The sequence below is a fragment of the Bison bison genome, unplaced genomic scaffold (genome assembly GCF_000754665.1).
Source record: "Bison bison bison isolate TAMUID 2011002044 unplaced genomic scaffold, Bison_UMD1.0 scf7180017864383, whole genome shotgun sequence".
NCBI lineage: Eukaryota > Metazoa > Chordata > Mammalia > Artiodactyla > Bovidae > Bison > Bison bison.
In genome coordinates this window covers 8,543,444-8,570,802 of record NW_011494955.1, presented here as the reverse complement: position 1 = coordinate 8,570,802, position 27,359 = coordinate 8,543,444, and the positions used below count along the sequence as shown (strand labels likewise).

Sequence of the window (27,359 nt, the reverse complement as noted above, 5' to 3'; positions counted from 1 at the left end):
CAAATTCCCCAATTAGCTCAAATCAAAGAGTCAAAATAAGGTCACAGATGCAAGACACAGGGTGGAGAACATGATTCAGAGGAGGCAGGGTGTCAAAGCCAGAGGAGATCATGAGAACTCTGCAGAACTCTTGAGGAGGATGTGAGACTTTGTATGGGCATGGGATGGTAGTGCTGCCAGTGTTATCTAGTCCATAAGAGGGTAGGGAGGCCCCGCTGATACCTGGCTCACCCAAATAACCCAGTTTTGCTTCCCAGCCTGTGTGTTCCTGGGGCCTTGGCTTCATATAAGTCCCTATATGAAAAGGGGCTATAGCATCTTCACATGGATGGCACAGTTGGGTTCTCTGAGACCTACAGTCTTTTGGTCTGTTCTGATACGCAAGTCTGTACATGGAGCAGCCATGAACACATCTATAGGTTTCATTTTCCTTATCTGCTTTCCCAAACTAGATTGCTGATTTCAAAGATTGTTTTCCTGTCCTTTCCATTACTGGGATTTAGCACTTCCTCCACCTCTTACCTTACCCACAGGTTCTAGTTTGTCTAGAATTTCACATACCTCTTAGGAGAAGAAATGCTACCACATCCAAAAGGTGTGAAGGTTCCCAGGATAACTTGATTTGGCAAGTCGCTAAATATGTTGGTATACATGCCACCCCAAGGGAGGGCAGAATAGCTTTGGCAGACAGCTAGGCGGCCAGAAGGATAGATAAGATCCAGGCTAAGGAACTGCTATTGATAAAAACAATAATAATGCTGACAACAACTCTCAGAATTTACTCTTTAGTAGAACTTATTCTTATTATAATTCTTAAATAGAACTTTTCCTATCTAATTTTTTAAATCAGCTTATCTAGGCAACGAAATCCAGAGAGAGTGACTTGCTTTCCCCTAGACACTGAACGCAATAACTATGGTGCCAGGCCAGCACATCTGACTGTGACTTCCATTTGCATGATCTTTCCATGTGTTCACATTGCCTGAACCTCCACTTCAGCTGCAAATTCCTTAAAACCAATCTTGTGACGAGTAACAGGAAGGTCTGGTCAGACAGGTTCTGTTACTGAGTCACTGGAAGCCAAAGTTGCCCACTGCTACCCAGTGTGGCCTCCTGAGGTCATTCCAGCACACAACACAATGATTGGGTCTCCCCAGAAATGTCGATGGACAGGCCAGGCAAAGGAGGACTAAGGGACAATTGTGGGTATGCAAACAATTTCACAAACCTATCTGTACTAACCTTTACAAAGCCATGATGAACCCTTAAGGTCTTTTTCATTTTGAATTTGTAAGAATTTATTACAAAATCCCTATTCTAAGCTAGATCCCCAAATGTCTCTCTAATCAGGAAAATGAACAACAATTCATTTTCTCAGAATCATGTGATCCCTTAGGTGCTTAACAAAATGTTGACTAAAACCAGAGATCCCTTTAAGTAGAAGAAAGGTTTATAAACTGGAGAACTTGCCCTGACCTCTTTCTTGGGTTGACTTCTCCCACCCCCAGAGTGAGGGAACGTAAACCCTTGGGAGAAAGGGACTGAACAAATACAGGGATCAGACCTTTTTTTTTTTTTTAATGCTTCTGGGATTTTCTGCTGAAACAGAAACACTCCACCTGCCACCCCTTCTACAACTCCTGACCCTTCCCATCCTTCTTCAACCATTGGCGTTTCACAAGGATATTAGGTCAGAGAGGAACCATCTGTCAGAGCATAATGGAACTTTTTCAAATTCTGGTCAGGCTTCTTGATTGTTGGCATATTAGTCCTCCTCCTCAGCAACTCTAGCCAGAAACACTGGGAATCTTCAGGAGTGGTGTTCACCTCTTCCTCGTTATAGTGGCTCAGGATAAGTTGTTTGTCGAATCCTTCTTTCCTTAGCTTAGCTTCTTCCGTTTTTCTGTTCAAAAGTAAACAATTCAAGATCTGGCTAATTTCTTGTTCTTATCAAGGGCTGGGGGATGGCCAACGGCTGTTTAGGCCTCTGTGACCTCACCTTTGTTGTTGTTGCTGCTGCTGTGTAGTTACTAAGCCGTGTCAGACTCTTTTGCAACCCCCTGGCCTAAAGCCCACCAGGCTCCTTTGTCCATGGGATTTCCCAGGTAAGAATACTGGAGTGGGTTGCCATTTCCTTCTCCAGGGGATGGTCATCCTGACTCAGGGATCAAACCCACATCTTCTGCATTGACAGGCAGATTCTCTACCACTGAGCCACCAGGGAAGCCCAACCTCACCTTTACCACCTATCTAATGGATTTCCTTTCAATCAGGAAAGCTAGGCTTTGAAATCCTTAGCCAAGCATTTATTGACTGTCTACTATTTTAAAAACAGATGCAGAGTGTCTACTGTGTCTGAAGCACTATACAGAGGCTGCAGCAAATGCAGGATTAGGAAGCAGCACCGGTGCCCGCAGGGGCAGCACTACACAGCACAGGTTTGGCATGAGAACTGAGGTGAACCTGGCACTGTCACTTGAGACTATAAAAAGCAGGCAAACTATTAACCTCCTCTGAACTTTGATTTCTTCGTCTATAAATGGAGACAATACCTCATGGAAGGGTGGGAATCTGACTATAATGCACACAGACCTCTGGGCCAGACCCTAATGATTAGCATGTCATCTGTTAAAATGAATAATTGTTTTTGTTACAATTTAGTGGGGAACATATATATATATATATATATTCATTAATAATACGATGGTCAAGGAAAAGGGCAGGTGAATATGAAACTACCTGGCTTCTAGGTTTCAGACAGAAACCTTCAAATTAAGGCAGCCTGTTAGAACATTCACTTAACCATTCACAAATATTCACTAGGTGTCTTCTGCAGTTCAAAACTTATACATTCGTATGAGAAACATGCTATCTGTCCCCATTCTTGTAAGAGTGAATGAGTTTTGCAGCTATATGGTAAAGCCTGGATGCAATGCCAAGGACTTCCCTGGCAGTCCAGTGGAAGCCCCACTTCCAATGTAGAGGGCATGGATTCGATCCCTGGTTGGGGAATTAAGATCTCATATGCTGTGTAGAACAACCAAAAACAACATAAAGCAACAAACAAAAAAAACCCCCCCCCCCCCCAAAAAAAAAGGCTCGATGCAATGCCATCCATATCAACCCCATACTCTCTGCTCTGTTCCCTTCACTTCACAATACTGCTGTCTACATTCCTAGTGTTGGATGCTATAAGAGCTATGGGCATAGTATAGGTGTATTTTAAAAATGCAGATTAACCAAGGCTCTTTTTTTGAAAGTCAGCCAGTGAGGCAGACCTTCTTGCCACTAACACGTGCAAAGGTATACACACATATGCACATACATGCATACACACTCATGTACTCAAGTGTGCCAAGTAGGAACTGCTGGCAACATGCCATAGAAGAAGCCTCCAGAGTCAGGTTGGCAAAACAGAGTCATTAAAGAGATATTCTTAGCTGCCTTGGAGACCAACAGTACCTGTTTAATATCTCCATGGACTGGCTGGCATGACTGACTTAGTCATGATCTGAGCTACCGAAGACGGGCTGCTGAGCTTTTGGGTTATTAAGACATAATATGAAGATGGAATTGGGCAGACTCATGATCAACATTTGAGAATAAGCAGAAATGTCCAGATTCTAATTAGGGGACGTAGGAGCTACTTTCTTAGAGAAAGAGTTAGCAGTTTGGGAGTTTCCAAGCACAGGGTAAGATTCAAAACAAACAAACCTCAGCAACAGCATGAAAGAAGATCTAAGACTGCCCTCAGCAAATCCCTTCAGATACACAGCAGTTTCAAACAGGAATCCTCAGTGTTTTTCGTTTTAAGGTGCACTTGAAAACTCCTAAAAGTGAGCTGGCATATCTCAAGGATAACCTTGGAATATTGGGAAGAATTGCTCAGTGTGTGTTTGAGTGTGCACGCCTATGCATTTGTTGGCTGAGGGAGGGACTTGGAATGTGGAAAGAGCTATGCTGAAAGGACTTTTAAAGGATAAAAATAACTAACTGGAAATAACACAGCTGATTAATGAAAGGAGAGGTATAATAGCCACCCCACTGCCAGTGTTGGTGGCAATCAGCAAAGGTCTCTGACCCCTCTTGGAGAAGCTGGAGGAGGTACTCCTTGGAAGTCCTGTGAGCAAAGAATCAGATCCAGGAGGGTGGGCAAGAGCCAAATCTGCTAGAAAATGGAAATGTTTGATTAAAACAGTTACTTTCTCTCTCCTACTTTTGTCTCGTCTCTCACTTTCCTTCTCCTGCTGCTGCTCCTTTTCTTTCTTGTGTTCTCATGAAAATGTGTCCCACTGCCAAAAATGAGGTGAGTGGGCAAAATTTTTGAATGATGTGACAAAAGCAAAGCACTTCTAGATTTCTACTCTTCCCCACACCAGAACACACACAGGCCACTCCATTTATAAGCATCAAAGGTTGGCAGGATTTCAGCTTAACACCACCCATGTATAAGCCAACTGGAAACCCAAGTTTAATTATCATTCTCCAAGCCCATACCTCTGCCCTTTCAATCAACGCCTAGACGTGATTATATTTTTCTGTGACTTTCCACAATGGATCATTTTGGATTATTCTTGAAAAAAGGTAAGTATGCCTCTGAAGTGTAAACCTTATGCTGCTACTGCTAAGTTGCTTCAGTGGTGCCCCACTCTTTGCAATCCGTGGACCATAACCCACCAGTCTCCTCTGTCCATGGGATTCTCCAAGCAAGAATACTGGAATGGGTTGCCATTCTCTCCTCCAGGTAAACCCTATAAATCATTGAAAACAACAACAACAACAACAACAACAACACATAGTCTCCCTCCTTACCAATATGGCCAAAAATTAAGATACAAAAGCTATAGGGCAAAAAACTCCAGCACCAAATCTCCTATATTTATATAAATCCCACATTACTCAAATACTCAAGATAGGCAGCTAAAATTCAGTAAAGTTCTCCATTACAATTTTTAAAGCAGCACTTCCTTTTGTAATCCCTTTAACAGACCCCCAGATAAAGAGTCTTTTAGTCATTGTATGATGTCTAGTCAGCCTCCCATGCCAGTAAAGACTACTTCCTCTCTACCTTTTCTCAAAGTATTGCTAGTGATAATCTTGCCCAAGGCCCAGAAGTTGACCTCTGGATTCTCCAGCAGGTGATAATTATCACCAAATTGATAAGTTCAACAAAAGTGTCTTTGGATTTCCCTGGTGGTCCAGTGGTTAAGAATCCACCTTGCCATGCAGAGGAGGATGCAGGTTGGATCCCTGATAGGGGAACTAGAATCCCATGTGCCACAGAGCAACTGAGCCCACACGCCACAACTAGAGAGTCTGTGCACCACAAAAGACCCTGTATGATGCGATGAAGACCCTGAGTGCTGCAACTAAGACCTGAAGCAACCAAATAAATAAGTATTTTTTAAAAACAGAAAAGCCCTGATACTTACACAAAATGGTTTATTAGAATTTCGGGTGGCTGGTTATTCCCAGGAAAAGTCATTGTCAGGACTTAAGGAACAGTCATTTTCTAAGTCAGAAGCTACCCAATTATCTCAGACTTTTAGTATCTAGACTATTCAAAGACAAAGGCTGATATAGAAAGGGAACTGCATGTCAAATCATCTTAAATCAAATTGGTCTATGAATCTAACAGTAAGCTAAATTCCACATAGTGGGGGCATTCATTGATTGTAAGAACTGAAGGATATCTGGAGAATATCTAATCCTGTTTTATAGATGAAGGAACCAAAGCATAGAAAAGGGATCTAAAATCACTAAATAAGAGTTACTGTTCTACAGATTGTGCTTTTAGCTACATTATTCCATTTAATGCTTTGAACAACTCTGTAAGGTAGATTCTAGTAGGATTTCCATTTCTTATGAGGAAAATAAGGTCCGTCTAGTCAAGGCTATGGTTTTTCCTGTGGTCATGTATGGATGTGAGAGTTGGACTGTGAAGAAAGCTGAGTGCTGAAGAATTGATGAACTGTGGTGTTGGAGAAGACTCTTGAGAGTCCCTTGGACTGCAAGGAGATCCAACCAGTCCATTCTGAAGAAGATCAGCCCTGGGATTTCTTTGGAAGGAATGATGCTAAAGCTGAAACTTCAGTACTTTGGGCACCTCATGCGAAGAGTTGACTCATTGGAAAAGACTCTGATGCTGGGAGGGATTGGGGGCAGGAGGAGAAGGGGATGACAGAGGATGAGATGGCTGGATGGCATCACCAACTCGATGGACGTGAGTCTGGGTGAACTCCAGGAGTTGGTGCTAGACAGGGAGGCCTGGCGTGCTGTGATTCATGGGGTCGCAAAGAGTCCGACACAACTGAGCGACTGAACTGAACTGAACTGAAGGCTTGAGAAACTAAGTGTCCCAAGTTCCATGGTTGGCAAATGGGAGCACAAAAGTTGTGTGGATTCCAAAGCTTGGGCTCTAAACCTTAACAGACATTAGCCTCTGTACCCCAAGTCACACAGCAAATGAATGGGTAGAAGCAAGTCTGAAATTGGCAGACTAGTGTTTTTGCATCACCATACTCTAACAGCGAATATGAGAGCTTCATTAGTTATAGCCCAGATTCAGGCCCAGAGAGCAGCTCTAGGTAGACCTGGTCTAGAGAAAGCGCTCTGCTATACGGAGTGTCCTGGGATCTGTCTGGTCTGGGACGAGAAGATTCAGACGATGTTTGTCAGACTTGACTTCCTGTGATAAATCCATAGTGTATCCTAGTGTGGATCTGCCAATGAAGTTAGAGACTTTTTTCTTTCTGCCTTCAATTTCTCTGGGCCTGACTTGATATTAAACTTCTATAATGTTAAGCAAATGTGGTAGAAACTTGGTAGGGTAAAATGGCTGATAGTTCTGACTTGCGTAAAATTGCCCTTTGTTCAGCAAGCATTTATTTAATCTCCATGCTATTAATATCTCTCATCCTGGTAATCAGGGGATGTTAATATTTGGTTGCTTTTCTTACAGAAATGTTTTGTAATGCATAAACTGTAAAATTACATGTGTTTTTTAAAAAACTTGGATCCTGTATATGACAGATCCCTTGAGAATGGATTCTACCAATTCTGCCAAGACAATTAGCAAGTCTCATCACTTGCTCATCAGTTACAAAATCACTCCCTTGATGCAGTTTATTACTGTGGGTCATGTATAAAAGCATCTTACTCATCCCTGTTGCTATATTCCAATAAAATCTGCCTCTTCCATCTACTCTGCCAAGCTATCCTGTCTTAGTTCTAAACCTATTTGTTACAAGCAACCACTTCTGATGGTATTGGGTTATTATTAAAGAGTGCTTTTTACTTGCTTAGTGCTTTAGTGTCTATAAAGAATGTTTATATATATTGTGTCACAACATGTTATGGTAAGCTGCAGAAGACGTATTATTATCTCTAAATGGTTAAAGAAACAGAAGTTCAGGGAGTTCAGGCAGTGACTTACCCAAGATCTCATGCCCATGGATTAAAGAAGCTGGGTGTTCTGACTCCAAGTTCTTTTTCTTTCAGTTTTTAAAAAGATATTATTTTTTAGAGAGTTTTAGGTTCACAGCAGAACTGAGTGGAAAGTACACAGAGTACAAAATGCCTCCTGCAAGTTTAGTTTCCTTTTCATTAAAATATGCTGCCTGCTCCATAACCTCTGAGGCCTTTTTAAACTTGAAAAACTAATTCTATAATTCACTGGGAAGAATGAGTTGGTGAAACTGATTAAGATGCTTTGAAGTAGAAAGAGTAACCAGAGGAGATTTGTTGTACCAGATACTAAGATAGTAATAATTATTATTTATTGAATGCCTATTTGTGCTAGAAATCTTTACAACAACTATAAAAGGTAGCTACTAAGATTATCCCTATTTTACAGATGAGGAAAATGAGGCAAAGGGCAATTACGTGACTTTCCCAAGGTCGCATGAATCGATGGAGCTGGGATTTTAACCCTATCAATTTGGCTTCAAGGAGTCTTTCTTACCATCACAGCTGCCTGTCTCATACTGTATAATCTAAATAATTAAAATAGTTGAAATAAACCCACATACCCATGGTCAATTAGTCTTCAAGAAAGGAGGGAAGAATATAAAATGTGAAAAGACAGTCTCTTCAGCAAGTGGTGCTAGGTAAGTTGGACAGATGAATGTAAATCAATGAAGTTAGAACACACCCTCACATCTTACAAAGAAATAAACTCAAAATGACTTAAAGACTTAAGCATAAGACATTACACCATAAAACTCCTAGAAGAGAGCAGAGGCAAAACATTCTCTGACATAAATCATATCAATGTTTTCTTAGGTTAGTCAACTAAGGCAATAGAAAAACAAAAATAAACAAATGGGACCTAATCAAACTGACAAGATTTTGCACAGCAAAAAGAAACCAGAAAAAAAAAAAAAAACCTGGGGAAAAAACCTACAGCATGGGAGAAAATATTTGCAAATGATGTGACAGACAAGGGTTTAATTTCCAAACTATGCAAACAGCTCATTTAACTCAACAACAGCAACAACAACAAAAAACAAACCAAGAAATGAGCAGAAGACTTTAATGGACATTTCGCCAAAGAAGACAAACAGCTGGCCAGAAGGCGTATGAAAAGATGCTCAATGTCACTAATTATTAGAGAAATGCAGATCAAAACTACAATGAGGTATTATCTTATACTGGTCAAAATGGCCATCATTAAAATGTCTACAAATGACAAATGCTAGAGAGAGGGTGGAGAAAAGGGAAGCCTCCTATACTGTTGGTGGGAATGCAAATTGGTCCAGCCACTACAGAGAGCAGTGTGGAGGTTCCTCAGAAAACTAAGAATTACCATATGATCCAGCAATCCCATTTCTGGGTGCATTTGTTGTTCAGTTGCTAAGCTGTGTCTGATTCTGCAACCTCATGGACTGCAGCACACCAGGCTCCTCTGTCCTCCACTACCTCCTAGAGTTTACTCAAATTGGTGTCCATTGAGTCAGTGATGCTATCTGACCATCTCATCCTTTACTGCCTCCTTCTCCTTTTGCTTTCAAAATTCCCAGAATGAGGGTCTTTTCCAAAGAGTCGGTTCTTCCCATCAGGTAGCCAAAGTATTGGAGCTTCAGCGTCAGTCCTTCCAATGAATATTCAGGACTCATTTCCTTTAGGATTGACTAGTTTGATCTCCTTGCAGTCCAAGGGATGCTCAAGGGTCTTCTCCAGCACTACAGTTTGAATGCATCAGTTCTTTGGTGCCCAGCCTTCATTATGGTCCTACTCTCACATCCATGCATGACTACTGGAAAAACCGTAGCTTCGACTATATGGACCTTTGTCAGCAAAGTGATGGCTCTGCTTTTTACTAATAATACGTTGTCTAGGTTCATCATGGAGAAGGCAATGGCACCCCACTCCAGTACTTTTGCCTGGCAAATTCCATGGACGGAGGAGCCTGGTGGGCTGCAGTCCATGGGGTCGCTAAGAGTCGGACACGACTGAGCGACTTCACTTTCACTTTTCACTTCATGCATTGGAGAAGGAAATGGCAACCCACTCCAGTGTTCTTGGCTGGAGAATCCCAGGGACGGGGGAGCCTGGTGGGCTGCCGTCTCTGGGACCACAGAGTCGGACACGACTGAAGCGACTTAGCAGCAGCAGCAGGTTCATCATAGCTTTCCTTCCGGGGAGCAAGCATCTTTTAATTTCATGGCTGCAGTCACCATCCACAGTGATTTTGGAGCTTAAGAAAATAATATCTGTCACTGCTTCCACTTTTTCCCCTTCTACTTGCCATAAAGTGATGGGACTGGATGCCTGGGCACATACAAGACTATAATTTGAAAAGATTCATGAACCCCTATGTTCATAGCAGCACTATTCACGATAGCTAAGACCCCATAGACTGTAGTCTGCCAGGCTCCTCTCTCCATGGGATTTCCCAGGCAAGAATACTGGAGAGGGTTGCCATTTCCTTCTCCAGGGGATCTTCCCAACCTGGGGATCGAACGAGTCTTCTACATCTCCTGCAGACAGATTCTTTAGCCACTAAGCCATCAGGGAAGTCCAAGTCACTTTACTGTACAGCAGAGATTGACACAACATTGTAAATCAACTATACTTCAATTAAATTTAAAAAATAGCTGAAATCTCAATAGGCAGATCAATGAAATAGAATAGACAGCTCAAAAGCATACTAGTGTATATGAAACTGAAGCTATGATTAGGTTGAGAACTCAAATTAGTGGATAACAAGAAGATGTATTCAATAAAAGCCTGCAAAGAGGTAATACATTGTTAAGGTTAAATGCAAAGGCTTTGGTATCAGATAAACCTAAGCTTCGGAGAAGGCAAGGGCACCCCACTCCAGTACTCTTGCCTGGCAAATCCCATGGATGGAGGAGCCTGGTGGGCTGCAGTCCATGGGTCCAAGAGTGGACACGACTGAGCGACTTAGCAGCAGTAGCAGCATCATTATCATTGGCATGGGAGGAATAAAACTTGAATCTCATTACCTCACACCATACACAACAAAATTTCCAGCTAAATGTAGATAAAAGAAATAAAAAAAAATAGGATAGATCTATCTAACTTGAAAGCAAGGAAAGGTTTCTTCCAGTTATAAACACAATGGGAAAAAAATCTTAAAACAAAACATTGATAACTGAACAATAATAAGAGTTAAATACCAAAATTTACTAATTTAAATTACATTAAAAATTTTAACCCTGATTTCAATTTTTAGAAAATTTCACTAGAATTTACTCTTTTTCAATTAAATCACCAGGCACTTTCAGAACAATATTTTTAATATCTTATTGCTTGCCAAGACCTGGACTCTGGTGCTTGCTCTGCCTCTCCTGTTCCTTAAAGGAGTTTGGTGGGAGAGACATCATTAACAAAGACCAAGTCAGATGGATGCAGGTCTTTCTTTCCCAGCTGTGTTGAACAAACTGCTTGATTCTTGTCCAGAGTAGGAAAGAGCCAGGATTTCAGAAAAATCTAAAAAACAATTTGACATTGTTGGGACTTCCGTGATGGCCCAGCAGTTAAAACTTGGCGCTTACACCCCAGGGGGTTCGAGTTTGATTCCTGGTCGGGGACTAAGATCCTGCATGCTGTGTGGTGTGTGGCCAAAAAAATTTTTAAATTAAAAAAAGAAAAAAAAAGAATTTGACATTGTATTATAAGATCCCTCTTAATTTAGATTTATCAAATGTCAAAACTTATTTGCTTCTCATCTGAACACTTTCCATTTTGTGACTTTTTTTTTTTTACATGTACATAACTTTAAATACTTTGAATACTAAGCATACACTGGGCTTCCCTGATAGCTCAGTTGGTAAAGAATCCACCTGCAATACAGGTCCCATTCCTGGGTGGGGAAGATCTGCTGGAGAAGGGATAGGCTACCCACTCCAGTATTCTTGGACTTCCCTTGTAGCTCAGCTGGTAAAGAATCCACCTGCAATGTAGGAGACCCCGGTTCCATTCCTGGGTTGGGAAGATCTCCTGAAGAAGGGAAAGGCTGTCCACATAACCGGCCTAGAGAATTCTGTTTTAGTCCATGGGTTGCAAAGAGTCGGACATGACTGTGCGACTTTCACTTTCAAGCATATATTATATTTAAAATACAATCCCCAAAGTGATAAGTGATGAGTTTCACATCAGCGGCCAGGTGAGGAACTAGAGAAGAATGGTGGAGAGTGAGTGGACTTTGGAGTCAGATAGGGCTGGGTCTTACCCCTGTTCTGCCTTTTTCCAGCTATATGACTCAATGAATTGCCACATTTCCTGGCACATTAGTTTTCTCATCTATAACCTGGAAGTGATAATCAGACCTCTTCTGCTGGGTGCTTGTAAGGAGCATAGATAACACCTGTAAAGTGGCAGGTCCACTGTCCATCACAAAGTAGACGCTTTCCAGTGTTTGCTATTGTTATTACCTCCTCCCATTTGTTTGATTTGTCATGTATTGATCATTAATTTGCTGAGATGTTTAGTTTCCCATTAGTTCCTTGAACACAGGGACTGATTTTATGTTTCCTTAGAACAGTGCTTTGCTTACAGCTGGCTTTTCTTTCCCTGATTTCTTCCCTTCCTCCTCCCCATTGTCTTCACATGTGATCTTTTACAGCCTACTTAAAAGGTTGATTGACTGGTAAGTCTTGTACCACAGAGCAACTTTTCCATGAGTTACCAGGAAGAGAAGGGTTTGTGAGTATGTATATTTTTTTATAGTACAGATACAATAGGCAAAGTGATAGGGTAACTTGTCCAGAGTCCCATAGGCTCTGCATCTCTTCTTGCCTACACCCTGGTGGCTCAGATGGTAAAGAATTTGCCTGCAATGTGGGAAACCTGGGTTTGATCCCTGAGTCAGAAAGATCCACTGGAGAAGGAAATGGCAACCCATGCCAGTATTCTTGTGTGGAGAATTCCATGGACAGAGGCGCCTGGCAGGTTATAGTCCATGGGGTCACGAACAGTCTGACACGACTGAGCAACTAACACCCACACATTGTATCAGCTACCTAATAAAAGTATAGAATTCTAAAGACTGCAAAGGGCTCCTACATTTGCATTATGGCTACTTGTAGTTTCTTCACAGCAGTATCAAGAATTGTCTTCCATTTCAGGATTTCCAATTTTGAGGAAGGAGGCTGTAGGACCCAACCTTAAAAAAAAGACACACATATTAACACAAAAGGGATATTTCAAAATATATACTGAGTCAGTACTCACTGGGTAGACCCTATCCAGTCATCAGTCTACCGAAGTCTACCTGGTTAAAAAAAAAAAACAACCCAAATCCATTTATATTAAAGCACAAATAATTATCAGCTTAAGAATTATTTTTCCTATAGGAGGATTTACACTGAAGGGATCATATCTTTAACCCCTATGATGACATCTAAAGTATTAGAGGCCTTTCAAGAATGCCTTCACATCCTGTGATTTTAGCATCCTCAGGATAGAATCCCATCTATTGGAGAGAACATTTTATAGGCAGTCAATAGACTTGGGTTCAGTTCCTGATTCTCCTACTGACTAGTTTGGGTACTCAACATCTCTGGGCTTCAGTTTTCTCATCATTAAAATGGGGGAGCTGAATGAGATGATTTCCAAGACCTCTTAGCTCTATAGTTCTTCCTTTATAAAAAACTCTACCCTGGTAATGAACATATGGAAGGATCCACCAACACCTTCAAGGAACTTAAGGGAAGAGGAAAACCTGCTATTTCTTTATTCCAAGTCTAATGCATTAAATACACCAGTGAATTACACATAGAAGAAAATTTGGAAAATAAAGAGTGGCATGGGGAAGGATATGTTTATCTTACCCCACAAGCACTGTTACCATTTTGGTGTGACTCCTTCCAGATTTTTTCCCCTATGCATAGGTGCTTTAAAGCATTATTTTGTAATGAGAATGTCTACTGTTTACTCTGTCTCCAGATCTTTTGCCTTAGTCATGAGCTCTTTATTTTAGCCATAACTCCAGGTGAAACTTTGAATCAGAGCATTCTGGCTCCTTCCCACTTTGTTCACCTCTAATCCCCACCTTAACACAAGATTAAGGACAGGCTTAACCTTCTCTTCCCAAATTATGGAACTACTTGACTTCCCTTTCTTTGAGGCATCATGCCACCCCCATCCCATGCAGCTCAAGTTGGGCTGACAATGACAGTTCTTTACTGTAAATTACATGTAATTCACATGAGCCAAAGACCCAGGTTTGACCAACAGTATTACTCCAATTCCGAGGCAACCATCATTGGGCCATTAGGTGGGTACCTAACTGAAGTAGAGCTCATCAGAGTCACTGCCTTGACAAATCAGAGTCAATCCCGATATCTTGAGATTATCTGGACATTGGAGGAGAAGAAGCACTTTCTTCCTAGTCAGGGAACATGTGAATTTAGGGCTGGGGGTGACATCTTCTTTACTGTATGAAATGAGTCTAACTGTAGAATTCAGCCAGAGTTGGAAGGAGAGTCCCTGAAGCATGGACTCCAACACCCTTGTTACCCAAGCTGATTTCTCAGAAATCAGTTCCCAGGGTACTAGAGTGGAGAAACCAGAGGTGGGTGGATTAGAGGGGGATGCCTTTGAAAAGTTTGACTTGGAATCCATAAACTTAAATGTCTGACTCTTATTGGGGTTATACCAAGAGGATGGCTGGGAGAAAGTTTCCAAATTCAGGGAATGGAAGTGATTCTCACTCTGGTTGCTCACTGGATGGATAAGGGGATCTTACCATTTTCTAAACAGATCTTGGATGTCAATGAGAAGTGGGTGACAACAGGTAAACTGCTATCCTGGGAGATCTGGGAACACTGCTGTTGGTCAACAAGAGCTAGGAAAGAAGGAAGCAGGAGGAATGTGAGCAGGGAGAGGGGAAGGAAGAGAAAAAGAAAGCATTTTGCCAGATCATCATCAACAGAAAATCCAATTGTCAATATTTTAATATTCTTACCAGGGAATTAAAATTTTCCATAAGCACCCACAATTACCCATAAAATATTTTCATTAGTTCTGGAGTCAGTCTTTCAAACTGAAAATTCCAGACTTCCCTGGCAGTCCAGTGTTTAAGATCTGCCTGCCAATGAAGGGGACATGGGTTCAATCCCTGGTTGGGGAAGATCCCACATGCTGCAAAGCAACTAAGCCCAGGCACCACAACTACTAAGTCCCTGCTACAACAAGAGAAGCCCCTAATCACGGCAACTAGTGAAAGCCCACGTGCAGCAACAAAGACCCAGCAGAGCCAAAGCTAAATAAATAAATCAATTAAAAAATTTTAATGAGCATAGATTTATTCTCAAAAAAAAAAAAATAGAAATTTCCTCTGCATAATTTCTTAATTTATTAGGGGACTGTGTTTATGCTTTCAAGAATTGCCTTTTCACATTAGAACTACTGAGAAAAGATTCATGTTTTATTTTAATTTCTTCTTTTAGTAACTGGATAACAGCAGCCTTTTGTTGGTTAAAAAAAAAAAAGGCATGCTCAACAATGGTAATTATTAGAGAAATGCAGATCAAATCTAGTGAGGTACCACCTCACACTGGTCAGAATGATCATTATTAAAAAGTCCACAAACAGATGCTTAGAGGTGGTGTCAGAGAAGGCAATGGCACCCCACTCCAGTACTCTTGCCTGGAAAATCCCATGGACAGAGGAGCCTGGTGGGCTACAGTCCATGGGGTCGCTAAGAGTCAGACACGACTCAGCAACTTCACTTTCACTTTTCACTTTCATGCATTGGAGGAGGAAATGGCAACCCACTCCAGTGTTCTTGCCTGGAGAATCCCAGGGACGGGGGAGCCTGGTGGGCTGCCATCTATGGGGTCGCACAGAGTCGGACACGACTGAAGCGACTTAGCAGCAGCAGCAGAAGTGTGGAGAAAAGGAAACTCTCCTGCAGACTGGTAGAAAAGTAAATTGCTGCAGCCAATATGGAAGTTGGTAGAAAAGTAAATTGCTGCAGCCAATAAGGAAGTTCCTTAAAAAACTGAAAAAAAAAAAAAAAGCCAAACCCTGAAAATAGAGTTGCCATATGAGACAACAATCCCACTCCCAGGCATACATCCAGAGAAAAGTATAATTTGAAAAGATACATGCACCCCTATGTTCATAGTAGCACTATTACAATAGCCAAACATAGAAAAAACCTAAATGTCCATTGACAGATGAATGGATAAAGAAGAGGTGTATATATGCACAATGAAATACTACTCAGCCATAAAAAGAATGAAATGATGTCATCTACAGCAACATAGATGGACTGAGATTATCATACTAGGTGAAGTAAGTCAGAAACAGAAAGACAAATACCAAATGGTATCACTTATATGTGGAATCTAAAATATGACACAAATGAACTTATTATGAAACAAAAACAGACTCACAGACATAGAAAACAAACTTATGGTTACTACAAGGGGAAAGGGGGTGGGAGAGGGATAAACTAAGAGTTTGGGATCAGCAGATTCAAACTACTATATATATGATAGACCAATAAAAAGTACCATCATACTGTATGGCGCTTGGAACTATATTTAATATCCTGTAATGAACCATATGGGGTGTATAACTGAATCATTCTGCTGTACACCAGAAACTAACACAACGCTGTAAATCAACTATACTTCAATTTTAAAAAAAGGCTACAAGGACAAAAAGCCTTTCAGTATCATTACGTTTTGGGCTAAAATACAAATCTAAGACAATAAATTTATTAATCTATGAAGTGTAATGAATTCATCCCACAGAGAAAACATATACATTTTAAAAGCTGTCTAAATACAAAGCACAGAAGAATTGATGCTTTTGAACTGTGGTGTTGGAGAAGACTCTTGAGAGTCCCTTGGACTGCAAGGAGATCCAACCAGTCCATCCTAAAAGAAATCAGTCCCGGGTGTTCATTGGAAGGCCTGATGCTAAAGCTGAAACTCCAATACTTTGGCCACCTGATGCAAAGAGCTGACTCATCGGAAAGGACCCTGACGCTGGGAAAGATTGAGGGCGGGAAGAGAAGGGGACGACAGAGGATGAGATGGTTGGATGGCATCACTGACTCAATGGACATGAGTCTGGGTAAACTGCAGGAGTTGATGATGGACAGGGAGGCCTGGAGTGTTGTGGTTCATGGGGTGGAAAAGAGTCAGACATGACTGAGCGACTGAACTGAACTGAACTAAATACAAAATTTGGATATATTTTGGAAAGAAAGCAAAACTCATGGGAGCTTCTTAAATTTTATATGTAAATTAGGAGGTTTGTAAGTCCAGGATCCCATCACAAATAGGCTGTATCAGATGCAGAAATAAATAAGATGAGAAAATCACAATGATAAAAAAAAGCAAAAGAAATAAGGCTATAGGTAAGAAATTGCACAATAACCATGAGTTACATCTATTGAGCACTAGGCTAAGTACATTAAAATCATTATATTATATAATTCTCTCAACAAAGTTATACCATTAATTCCTCTCCCTCTCTCATTTTATAATGAGGAAATCAAATAAGTCTAGGATAAGGCCTGAAAGACTCAAAGAGAGTCTTCTCCTTGCAGTCTCTTGGACTGCAAGGAGATCCAACCAGTCAATCTTAAAAGAAATCAGCCCTGAATATTCATTGGAAGGACTATTGCTGAAGCTCCAATACTTTGACCACCTGATGGGAAAGAGATGACTTACTGGAAAAGACCCTGATCCTGGAAAAGATTGAAGGCAAAAAGAGAAGGGGGTGGCAGAGGAAGAGATGGTTAGATAGTATCACTGACTCAACAGACATGAATTTGAGCAAACTGTGAGAGATAGTGGAGGACAGAGGAGTCTGGCATGTTGCAGTCCATGAGGTTGCAAAGTCAGACATGACTTAGCAATTGAACGACAATCCTAAGAGCAAAAGTGTAACCTCTACAGCTAGGTTACTTCTCTACTTCAAAGGGGTTGTTGTAGGGATAGCTACAACTACTATTTAGTCTTATTGTCAAATCATTATCATTATTATGATAGAAGAATGGGAGTTAGGGCTAAAGTAGTATAAAGAACAATATACTGGGAGTCAGAAGACCAGGGTTGGGGGTCACAGATCTATCAGAAATTGTGTGACTCTGGGCAAGTTACTCAGTCCTTAGTGAAACAGAAACCCTATCAGCTATCCCAAAGGAATATCAGGACAACTAAATTAGACAATGGTTAGAAAGTTCCCTATGATCTGTTGTTGTTGAGTCACTAAGTCATGTCTGGCTCTTTGCCACTCCATGGATTGCAGCATGCCAGGCTTCCCTGTCCTTCACTATCTCCTGGAGTTTGCTCAAACTCATATCCATTGAGTCAATGATGCCATCTAATCATCTCATCCTCTGTAGTCCCCTTCTTCTGCCCTCAATCTTTCCCAGCATCAGGGTCTTTTCCAATGAATCAGCTATTCACATCTGGGAGCTAAAGTATTGGAGCTTCAGCATCAGTCCTTCCAATGAATATTCAGGGTTGATTTTCCTTAGGATTAACTGGTTGAATCTCCTTGCAGTTCAAGGGACACTCAAGAGTCTTCTCCAGCACCGCAATTTGAAAGCAGCAATTCTTTGGTGCACAGCCTTCTTGATGGTCCAACTCTCACATCTGTGTGTGACTACTGGAAAAACCATAGCTTTGACTGTACAGACCTGTGTCAGCAAAGTGATATCTTTGCTTTTTCATACGCTTTCTAGGTTCATCATAGCTTTTCTTCCACGGAGCTAGCATCTTTTAATTTCATGGCTGCAGTCATCGTCCACTGTGATTTTGGAGCCCAAAAAAGTAAAGTCTGTCACTGTTTCCTTTTCTTCCCCCATCTATTTGCCCTGAAGTGATGGGACTGGATGCCATGATCTTCATTTTTTGAATGTTGAGTTTTAAGCCAGGTTTTTGACTCTCTTCTTTCACCTTCATCAAGAGGCTCTTTAATTCTTCTTCCCTGGTGGTCTCATCTGTCTATCTGAAGTTATTGATATATTTTCTGGCAATTTTGATTCCAGCTTGAGCCTCATCTAGCCTGGCATTTCACATGATGTAGTCTGCATATAAGTTAAATAAGCAGGGTGACACTATACAGCCTTGACATACTCCTTTCCCAATTTTGAATGAGTTCGTTGCTCCATGTCCAGTACTAACTGTTGCTTCTTGACCTGCATACAGGTTTCTCAGGAGGCGGGTAAGGTGGTCTGGTATTCCCATCTCTTTAAGAATTTTCCACAGCTTGTTGTGATCCACATGGTCAAAGGCTTTAGCATAGTCAATGAAGCAGAAGTAGATGTTTTTCTGGAATTCCCTTGCTTTTTCTATGATCCAACAGATGTTGGCAATTTCTATGATCTGTAAAATGCTATAAACTAATATGATTTTTATTTTTTTAAAATAGCTCTTTTTGCTACATCTAAATCTACTTATATATATTCAACACAATAGAGGGTGAAATGGGAACTATTAAGGTTCTGAACATAAAGTTTCAGTCTAGTAGGAGTCAGAACAGGGTCTACCAATACTCTTCACTGTGCAGTGCTAACCTCTGATGAAGATGTTCATCCTTTTTGAATTGCATGACTATGCTAGTTATTCATATTTCCCTATCAAGCTTTCTGAAATTTTTATCAGCAATGACTTCAGATCCCTAAGCTTCTTTAAAAAAACATTTCTAGGCTTGCAAATGTTTCAGCATCTGAGAATAGCATCAATTTCTTGGAAATAAAATAGTAAACTTCATTTTAGCTGTGAAAACCATGGAGACTAAGAGTAAGTGGTGGGATGAAGCAACATTCTGAGAGAGGTGAGTGGTACCTCAGAAGTGAAGGAAGAAGGCAGCAGGACTGATCTCTCTGTTAGGCACGCAACCCTTCCAGGAACCTAGAAAATGTGTTAATTTTAATTTCTTCTCAAACAGAGAAAACCTGAATATGACAACAATGAATATACAAGTGTAACGGAATTATATTTGTCTTCATAACAATACAGTCATAAGAAGTTATTTTTAGTAACTTTATGGAGGTAGGGACTCACGAAGGCAAAAGTGCCCAGAACCCACAAAAGTCATAATGTAGTCTAGGGAGTGAGGGAACACAAGCGCTTCTTCTTCAGTGGGGAAAGAAATGGGCTGTGGAAACAGCACTGACCCAAGTGCCTTTAAAACGGGCCAGTTTGTGCTATTTCACATATATATCACATTACCACAGGTTCCTAATTCTAGGCTTACAGAGTCAAGTTTTTACTCACCTCTGAAATTAATTAAATGCTCTTTATGACCTTGGATACACCCGTCCTTCCACTCAATTCCTTTTATTTACCCCCTTATAAAAAGTAAAGTTTAATTATCCACATTGACTTGGTTATCCCTTTTTCCCACTGTGATAGAATATACATAACGAAATTACCATTTTTAACCAGTAAAATATTTTATTGTGGTTGAATATGCATAACTTAAAATTGATCACTTTACCAGGTTTTAAGTGTACAGTTCTGTAGCATTAAGTTCATTCACATTACTGTACAACCATCATCACCATCGAGCTTCAGAAATTTTTCATTATCCTTAACTAAACTCTGTATCCATTAACTTTAAACTCCCTAATTACCCACCCCCCGCCCCCACTTCCCAGTCCCTGGCAACCACCATCCTACATTCTGTCTCTATGTATCTGACTACTCGAGGTACCTCATACTCTGTTTGTTGTTTATAGAGTACACTATATTTGTTGTTTTGTTTCCAGATTAAAATGCCTTCAAGGTTCATCCATGCTGTACCATGTATCAGAATTTCACCCCTTTTCAAGGTTAAATGATATCCCACTGTATATACATACCACATTTTGTTTATCTCTTCATATGTTGATGGACATTTGGGCTGTTTCCACATTTTGGTTACTATGAATAGTGCTGCTCTGAGCAATGGTTGTACACAAACCTGTTTGAGTTCCCACTTACGATCACTTCCAGTTGAAGATAACCTTATCCTAGGCCTCAAATATTTTTAAAAACAATTTTTCAAACACAATGTCTGGCAGAAAATAAAAAATAATCATATTCACAGGGAGTCAAGAGAACATGAATGAGAACCAGCAGAAACAAAAGCAGAACCCAGAAATAGATTTAAATACCTACGCCCATTCGACTTTTGACAAAGATGCAAAAGCAACTCAAAGGAGGAAAGACAGTATTTTCAACAAATAAGCTGAAGCAACTGGAGATCCATAACCCAAAAAATGAACCTCAAGTTGGTCTAAGATGTATACAAAAGTTAACCTAAAATGGGTAATGGGTTTAAATATAAAACGTAAAGTTATAAAACTTTTAGGAAAAAAAAAAGAGAAAAACTTCAGGATCTAGGGCAAGGCAAAGAGTTCACAGTCTTGATACCAAAGGCACTATTTATTAAAAAACGGATACATTTTATGTCTTCAACATTTAAAACTTTTTCTCTGCAAAAGACCCAAGTAAAAGAATGAGGAGACACTGGGAAAAATATTTGTATAGCACATATATAACAAAGGACCAATATCAGAATATATAAAGAATTCGCAAAACTCAACAGTAAAAAATATATATTATCCAATTAGAAAATCAGTTAAAGACATGAAAGACATTTCACTGAAGAGGACATACAGACGGCAAACATTCAGCATCATTAGCCATGAGAGAAATGCAAATGAAAACCCCAATGAGATGTCACTACACATCGCCAAGAATGGCTATTATAAAACACAGTTACAATATCCAAATACTAGTGAGAACGTGGAGGAAGGTGGCCACTCAACACTGCTGGTAGAAATGTATTATAAAATGGCACAGCCATTCTAGAAAACAATCTGGCAGTTCCATATAGAAGTAAACATGCAAATACCTCATAGTCCAGCATTGTACTTCTGGGCACTTATCAAAGAGAAATCAAAACTTATATTTACACAAAAATCTGTACACAAATGTTTGAGCAGCTTTCATAATATTCAAAAACTGGGGGAAAAAACCCCCACCCACTGAAGGAGGGAATGGTTAAACTGTGGGACATCCATACCATGGAATGCACACTGCCGAGCAATAAAAAGGGACAAACTACTGAGACATACAACCTAGATGAATCTCCAGAGAATTAAGTTGACGGGGCAGGAGGAGAAGGGGACGACAGAGGATGAGATGGCTGGATGGCATCACTGACTCGATGGACGTGAGTTTGAGTGAACTTCGGGAGTTGGTGATGGAGAGGGAGGCCTGGTGTGCTGCGATTCACGGGGTCGCCAAGAGTCGGACACGACTGAGTGACTGAACTGAACTGAACTGAACTGAAGAAAGACAATCACCAAAAATTAAACGTTGTAGGATTTCATTTATACATTCTTAAGATGACAAATATACATAGGACTTCCCTGGTGGTACAGTGGAAAAGAATTTGCCTGCCAGTGCAGAGGACAAGGGTTTGATCCATGGATCTGGGAGATTCCATATGCCATGGAGTATCTAAGCCTATGCACCACAACTACTGAAGCCCATGTGCCTAGAGCCTGTGTTCAGCAGCAAGAGAATCCACTGCAATGAGAAGCCCGCCTACCTAACCAAAGAGTAGTCCCCACTCGCCACTAGAGAAAGCCCGCACATAGTCATGAAGACCCAGTGCAACAAATAAAAAAATAAACCAAAATACAGAAATGTAGAACACATTGGTGGTTGCCAGGGTTAAAGAGGGTGTGGGGACAGGAGGGATGTGGGTGGGATTACAGAAGGACAACATAAGTGATCCTTGCTGTGGTGGAATGTTTTGAAGCTTGACTGTGTTAATGTCCATATTCTGGTTGTGACGTTTTCCAAGATGTTGTCATATGGAGAAAATAAGTAAACAGTATATGGGATCCCTTTGTATTAATTCTTACACATGTGGGTCTATAATTTTCATAAAACAAAAAGTATAATTTTGAAGATTACATATGTGGCTAGCATCCTACTTTTGCTGGACTAAGCTGCTGTACGAGAATCTGTAGGATCTTCTGAGGTGGAGACTTAATATCACATGAATATGAAGCATAATAGATGCTTTATTTAACTGAAAGCAATTTAAATTTTTGTATCTTATCCCTGATCTTCACTAATAATGTATTAAAATGATTAATACAAACCAAATATCATTAATATAATGTTTTTTCAATATCTTACTTGCCATTTTCATTTTTATTTTTAAAACTGGAGGATTATTTATAAGTCTAACTAGTAACTTCTACTTACATGTTTTTACCACAGGTTTACTTGCTGCATCGTGATGGTCTTCTTTTACTTTCACCAGGCAGTTCCTCTTATGACATTCTTCTCTTGAGCAGCTGTTGATTTTGTATCCCTTTAAGTCGATCATAGTCATGATACTGGTATCATCTTTTAAGGCACTACATTTCTTCAACATAGGATTTTTGGTTGCATACTTATAAGCATCTGAAGTAAGATCATGCCAACTGTAATCCACAAGATTTACAATTCCCACAGGGAAAGTAATGTTATACACAGCATATTTCTGTAATACCTCCTCAAGTTCATACAGTATTTCAGCAGCAGTGAGTTTGTATTCTTCAAACAGAGACTTTTGCAGTTGTAGTTTGGAAAATTTTAAATTAGTAGATAACATAGAAACACTAGATGTTTGTGAGACACCAAATGAGATGAACTCATCTTTCTCCCCGGATTCAGCTACTGTAGAAAGTTTTGCTTTCTCTAGTTCTTTAAATATACTCCTTGTAGGACTGTAAAAAACAAATACGAACTTTAAAGATATTTTATACTTTTTAACCTAGTAATTTGACTTCTAGAAATCCATCTTACGGTATAATAAAAAACTATAACATCTGTGCATAAAATGCTAACTACAGCATTATTTTTGATATTAGAAAAAAATGGAAAAGAATCAAAGGCCTTATAGAGATATAGTTAAGTAAATAATGCCATACTCATACAATAGGTCGGAGAAGGCAATGGCACCCCACTCCAGTACTCTTGCCTGGAAAATCCCATGGACGGAAGAGCCTGGTAGGCTGTAGTCCATGGGGTCACAAAGAGTCGGACACGACTGAGCGACTTCACTTTCACTTTTCACTTTCATGCATTGAAGAAGGAAATGGCAACCCACTCCAGTGTTCTTGCCTGGAGAATCCCAGGGACGAGGGAGCCTTGTGGGCTGCCGTCTCTGGGTCGCACAGAGTCGGACATGACTGAAGCGACTTAGCAGCAGCAGCAGCATACAATAGGTAGCCATAAAAATTGTTTGGAAAATTGCTCTTAATAACTTCGGGAAATGTTTATATTATAAGATTATATAAAAGTATACATAATTGCATATGTAGAAAGATCTCAAATGTATTATTTATGTATATATATATAATATATCTGGCATTAAAAGGACTAAGCAAATGCCGACCCAAAAGCAAACATTGTGAGATTATAGAAGTCAACTTTTATTTTCTCTTTTTATACTTTTCTACATGAACATTTATTATGTTTATACACAGAAGATAAAAACCAATATGTGTTTATTCAATTGTTTTATTATAAGATAAGACAGAGATCACTTCTTCCAGAAACCCTTCCCTGAATTTCTTAGTCTACATTTTCTGTGTTCCTATAGCCTACTCTCCACACTCCTATTAGATGTTACTATAGTACGCTAAAATTCTAAAGTGGACAGCAAAAATAGACTCACAGAAGACTCGGCATTTCAGATATTGGAATTTTATAAGCCACAGTTTATAAAACAACTAGGCATACAATGTTTAAAACTTCCAAGTGGTCTTCCCCTTTTGGTAATAGCATCTGGGTAATCCAAATTACCCCACCCTGACTTTGGAAGACAACTAGAGAAGCTGAACAGAATACAAAAAAAAAATTCTTGTTAAAGGCAACGGAGAACTAACAAGATAGTGAAGGGCTACTATTAATACCCTGCTGCTGCTGCTGCTGCTAAGTCACTTCAGTCGTGTCCAACTCTGTGCGACCCCATAGACGACAGCCCACCAGGCTCCCCCGTCCCTAGGATTCTCCAGGCAAGAACACTGGAGTGGGTTGCCATTTCCTTCTCCAATGCATGAAAGTGAAAAGTGAAAGTGAAGTCATTCAGTCATGTCCGACTCTTCATGACCCCATGGACTGCAGCCTACCAGGTTCCTCTGCCCATGGGATACCCTAGAGAGATGGAAATCCAAAGAGGAATTTGAGAGGCTTAGCAGCAGCAGCAGCAGCTGCTGATCAGGGCTGATCAGGGCTTTTTATAGTTTTGTGGAGGCTAAGGGTTTTGGAGTCCAGGCTTTCCAATGGGAGGCTGCATCCTAGGAGTAAGAGTTGTCCCAAAAGTCGACCTAGACCAGCACATTCAAAGACAGCTTCAAATCACTGCATTCTCTGAAACTGAATTAAGGTACTCCTGGCTGTTTCTTCAAGCCTCTGACACAAACAAATGTAAATCTCCTTCAGAAAAAGATAATTTCATCTTAGCCCTCAAATTATTTTTAAAAACAATTTTTCTTTTTTTTTTTTTTAAAGAGAGCTGAGGTATTTATTTATTTATTAAAAAAACCTTTTTATTTTGTAATGGGGTATAACCAATTAACTATGCTGTGATAGTTTCAGGTGAACAGCAAAGGGACTCAGTCATACACATACATATATCTGTTCTTTCCCAAACTCCCTTCTCATCCAGGTTGCCACATAACATTGAGCAAAGTTCCATGTGCTATATAGTAGGTCCTTGTTGGTTTCCATTTCAAATATAGTAGTGTGATATTTTGGTGACTCTTGCAATATTGAAAACTTTTTCATTATTATTATGTTTGTTATAGTGATCCATGATCTTTAATGTTACTACTGCAAAAAGATTAAAACTTGCTGAAGGCTCAGATGATGGTTAACATTTTTCAGCAATAAAGTATTTTTTAATTAAAGTGTGATGTGACCATTGGTTTTTAGACATGATGCTATTGTACACTTAATAGACTACAATTTAGTTTGATACAACTTTTATATGTACCGAGAAACGAAAAAAGTTGTGTGACTCATTTTATTGTGATATTTGCTTTACTACTGTGGCTTGGAACCATGTAGTTTGGAACAACTGATGGAGTTTCACTTGAATACTGTCTTTATAAAATGGTCCACAGCGCAAAGGAGCCACTTGCATTTTTCTTCTAAATCGTAGTTCTATTAGCATAATTTGAAAAAAATGGCATAGGTTTTCTAGATAAGTGTTTAGCGTGAAATAAAAGGGAACATTGTTTTAAGATCAAAAGTATTTGATGTGGAAAAGAATTCTAAATGTGGGGAATTCCCTGGTGGTCCAGCGGTTACGTCTTGGCATTTTCATTGTGGGAGCCTAGTTTAATCCCTGGTTGTGGAATTAAGATCCCTCAAGCTGCATGGCATGGCCAAAAAAACAAACAATAAAAGAATTCTAAATGTGGATCTTAAATTTTTTATCTCTGAGCACTGGTTATGTTATTACATTGATATTTAAAAGCTGGAAAGCCCATTTTTGAAAACAGTAAATATATTTTCATAGTAATAATTCATTAAAGCTTAAAAATTCATTAGAGCTTAAAAATCACTCTCATAAATATTATCTTATCAATTTCTAATACTCACCCTATGAGTCAGCTAGTGTGTTATCCCTATTTTATGTTATTTTCTTTGTAAATCCTATATATATGCATTAGTGGTAAATTTATCTATCGCTCAAATAAAATGATAGAGATTGGATAAAGACAAATGTCATATGATACTAGTTATATGTGGAATCTAAAAAATGATACAAACTAACTTATTTACAAAACAGAAATAGATTCACAGACTTAGAAAGCAAACTTATGGTTACCAAAGGGGAAGTGGGGGAGGAATAAACTAGGAGTTTGGGATCAAAATATATACACTACTATATATAAAATAAACAACAAAGACCCTACTGTATAGCACAGGGAACTATATTCAGTATCTTGTAACACTTTGTAATGGGAAAGAATCTGACAAAGGAAATACCTATAACTGAATCACTTTGCTGTTTACCCTGAAACACTGTAAATCAACTATATTTCAATTTAAAATAAATAAAATGATAGAGACTGTACTTATTACAGTAATTATAGTAACACCTATCATTTATTAATGCCCTGGTGGTCCAGTAGCTAAGACTGTGCTCCCAATGCAGGGGGCCCAGGTTAATCAATTTTATCACATGTAAAATGATGCCAATAATTATAGCTCCTTCATAGGGTTGTTAAGAAATTTAATGTACATTTGAAAAAAATAATCTTTATATGTTTGGTTTACTTTTCAGACAAAAGCTCAAATAATGGACTGTTGAGTTCAAAACGAGGTTAAACAATCCTTTGTTTTTCCTTTGATGTGGACCTCTTCAAAGTCTCCACTGAATTCACCACAATATCACCTCTACTCCATGCCCTGGCCCCTAGGCTGTGAGGCACGTGGGATCCCAGCTCCCTGACCAGGGATTGAACCCACACCCTCTGCACTGGAAGACAAAGTCTCAACCACTGGACCAACAGGGAGGCCCCCGGATTTAATAATCTTGACAAGAGATAGTCAACAATAAAGCGGTTGGGACCTGGCCCGGTCTTAAAGTAGCCCCGCTTCTCCAGGTACAGCACATGTGAAGAAACCATTCAGCAAAATTCAACAGGCACAGTTCTAGGTGCTGAAAAGACAGGGTGAAGAGGACTGACCTCTGCCCTAATGGACCTTACATTCTAGTTGGAGAAGGAGAGGAAGGAAAGAATGAAGGGAGGAAGAGAGGAAAGAGAAAGGAAATTACAGGTAGTGGTAACTAATGATAAAATTAAAACAGAGCAGTATAAAAGAGTGATGATGGGGTATGTGTGTTTGGCTCCT

General features: G+C 39.8%; 1 protein-coding gene across 1 annotated transcript; it reads right to left on the bottom strand.

Moving 5' to 3' along the window:
* Nucleotides 1-1,565: 1,565 nt before the first annotated feature.
* LOC105001735 lies at nucleotides 1,566-24,182 on the bottom strand. Its single transcript, XM_010858102.1, has 5 exons — nucleotides 24,169-24,182; nucleotides 22,710-23,215; nucleotides 14,216-14,314; nucleotides 12,532-12,631; nucleotides 1,566-1,903 (listed from the first exon to the last, which is right to left on the bottom strand). The coding sequence occupies exons 1-5, from the start codon at nucleotides 24,180-24,182 to the stop codon at nucleotides 1,687-1,689; spliced, it is 936 nt and encodes a 311-aa protein (XP_010856404.1). The 3' UTR covers nucleotides 1,566-1,686.
* Between the last annotated feature and the right edge of the window lie 3,177 nt (nucleotides 24,183-27,359).

Bases quoted from the DNA above. Each gene is read 5' to 3' on its own strand.
- LOC105001735 (XM_010858102.1), bottom strand. The intron at 14,315-22,709 runs GTAAGTAGAAGT...CTTCTTTCCTAG, and splicing joins TAAACCTGTGGTAAAAACAT to CTCTTGTTGACCAACAGCAG. The intron at 12,632-14,215 runs GTAAGATCCCCT...CTTTTTTTTAAG, and splicing joins CAAGATCTGTTTAGAAAATG to GTTGGGTCCTACAGCCTCCT.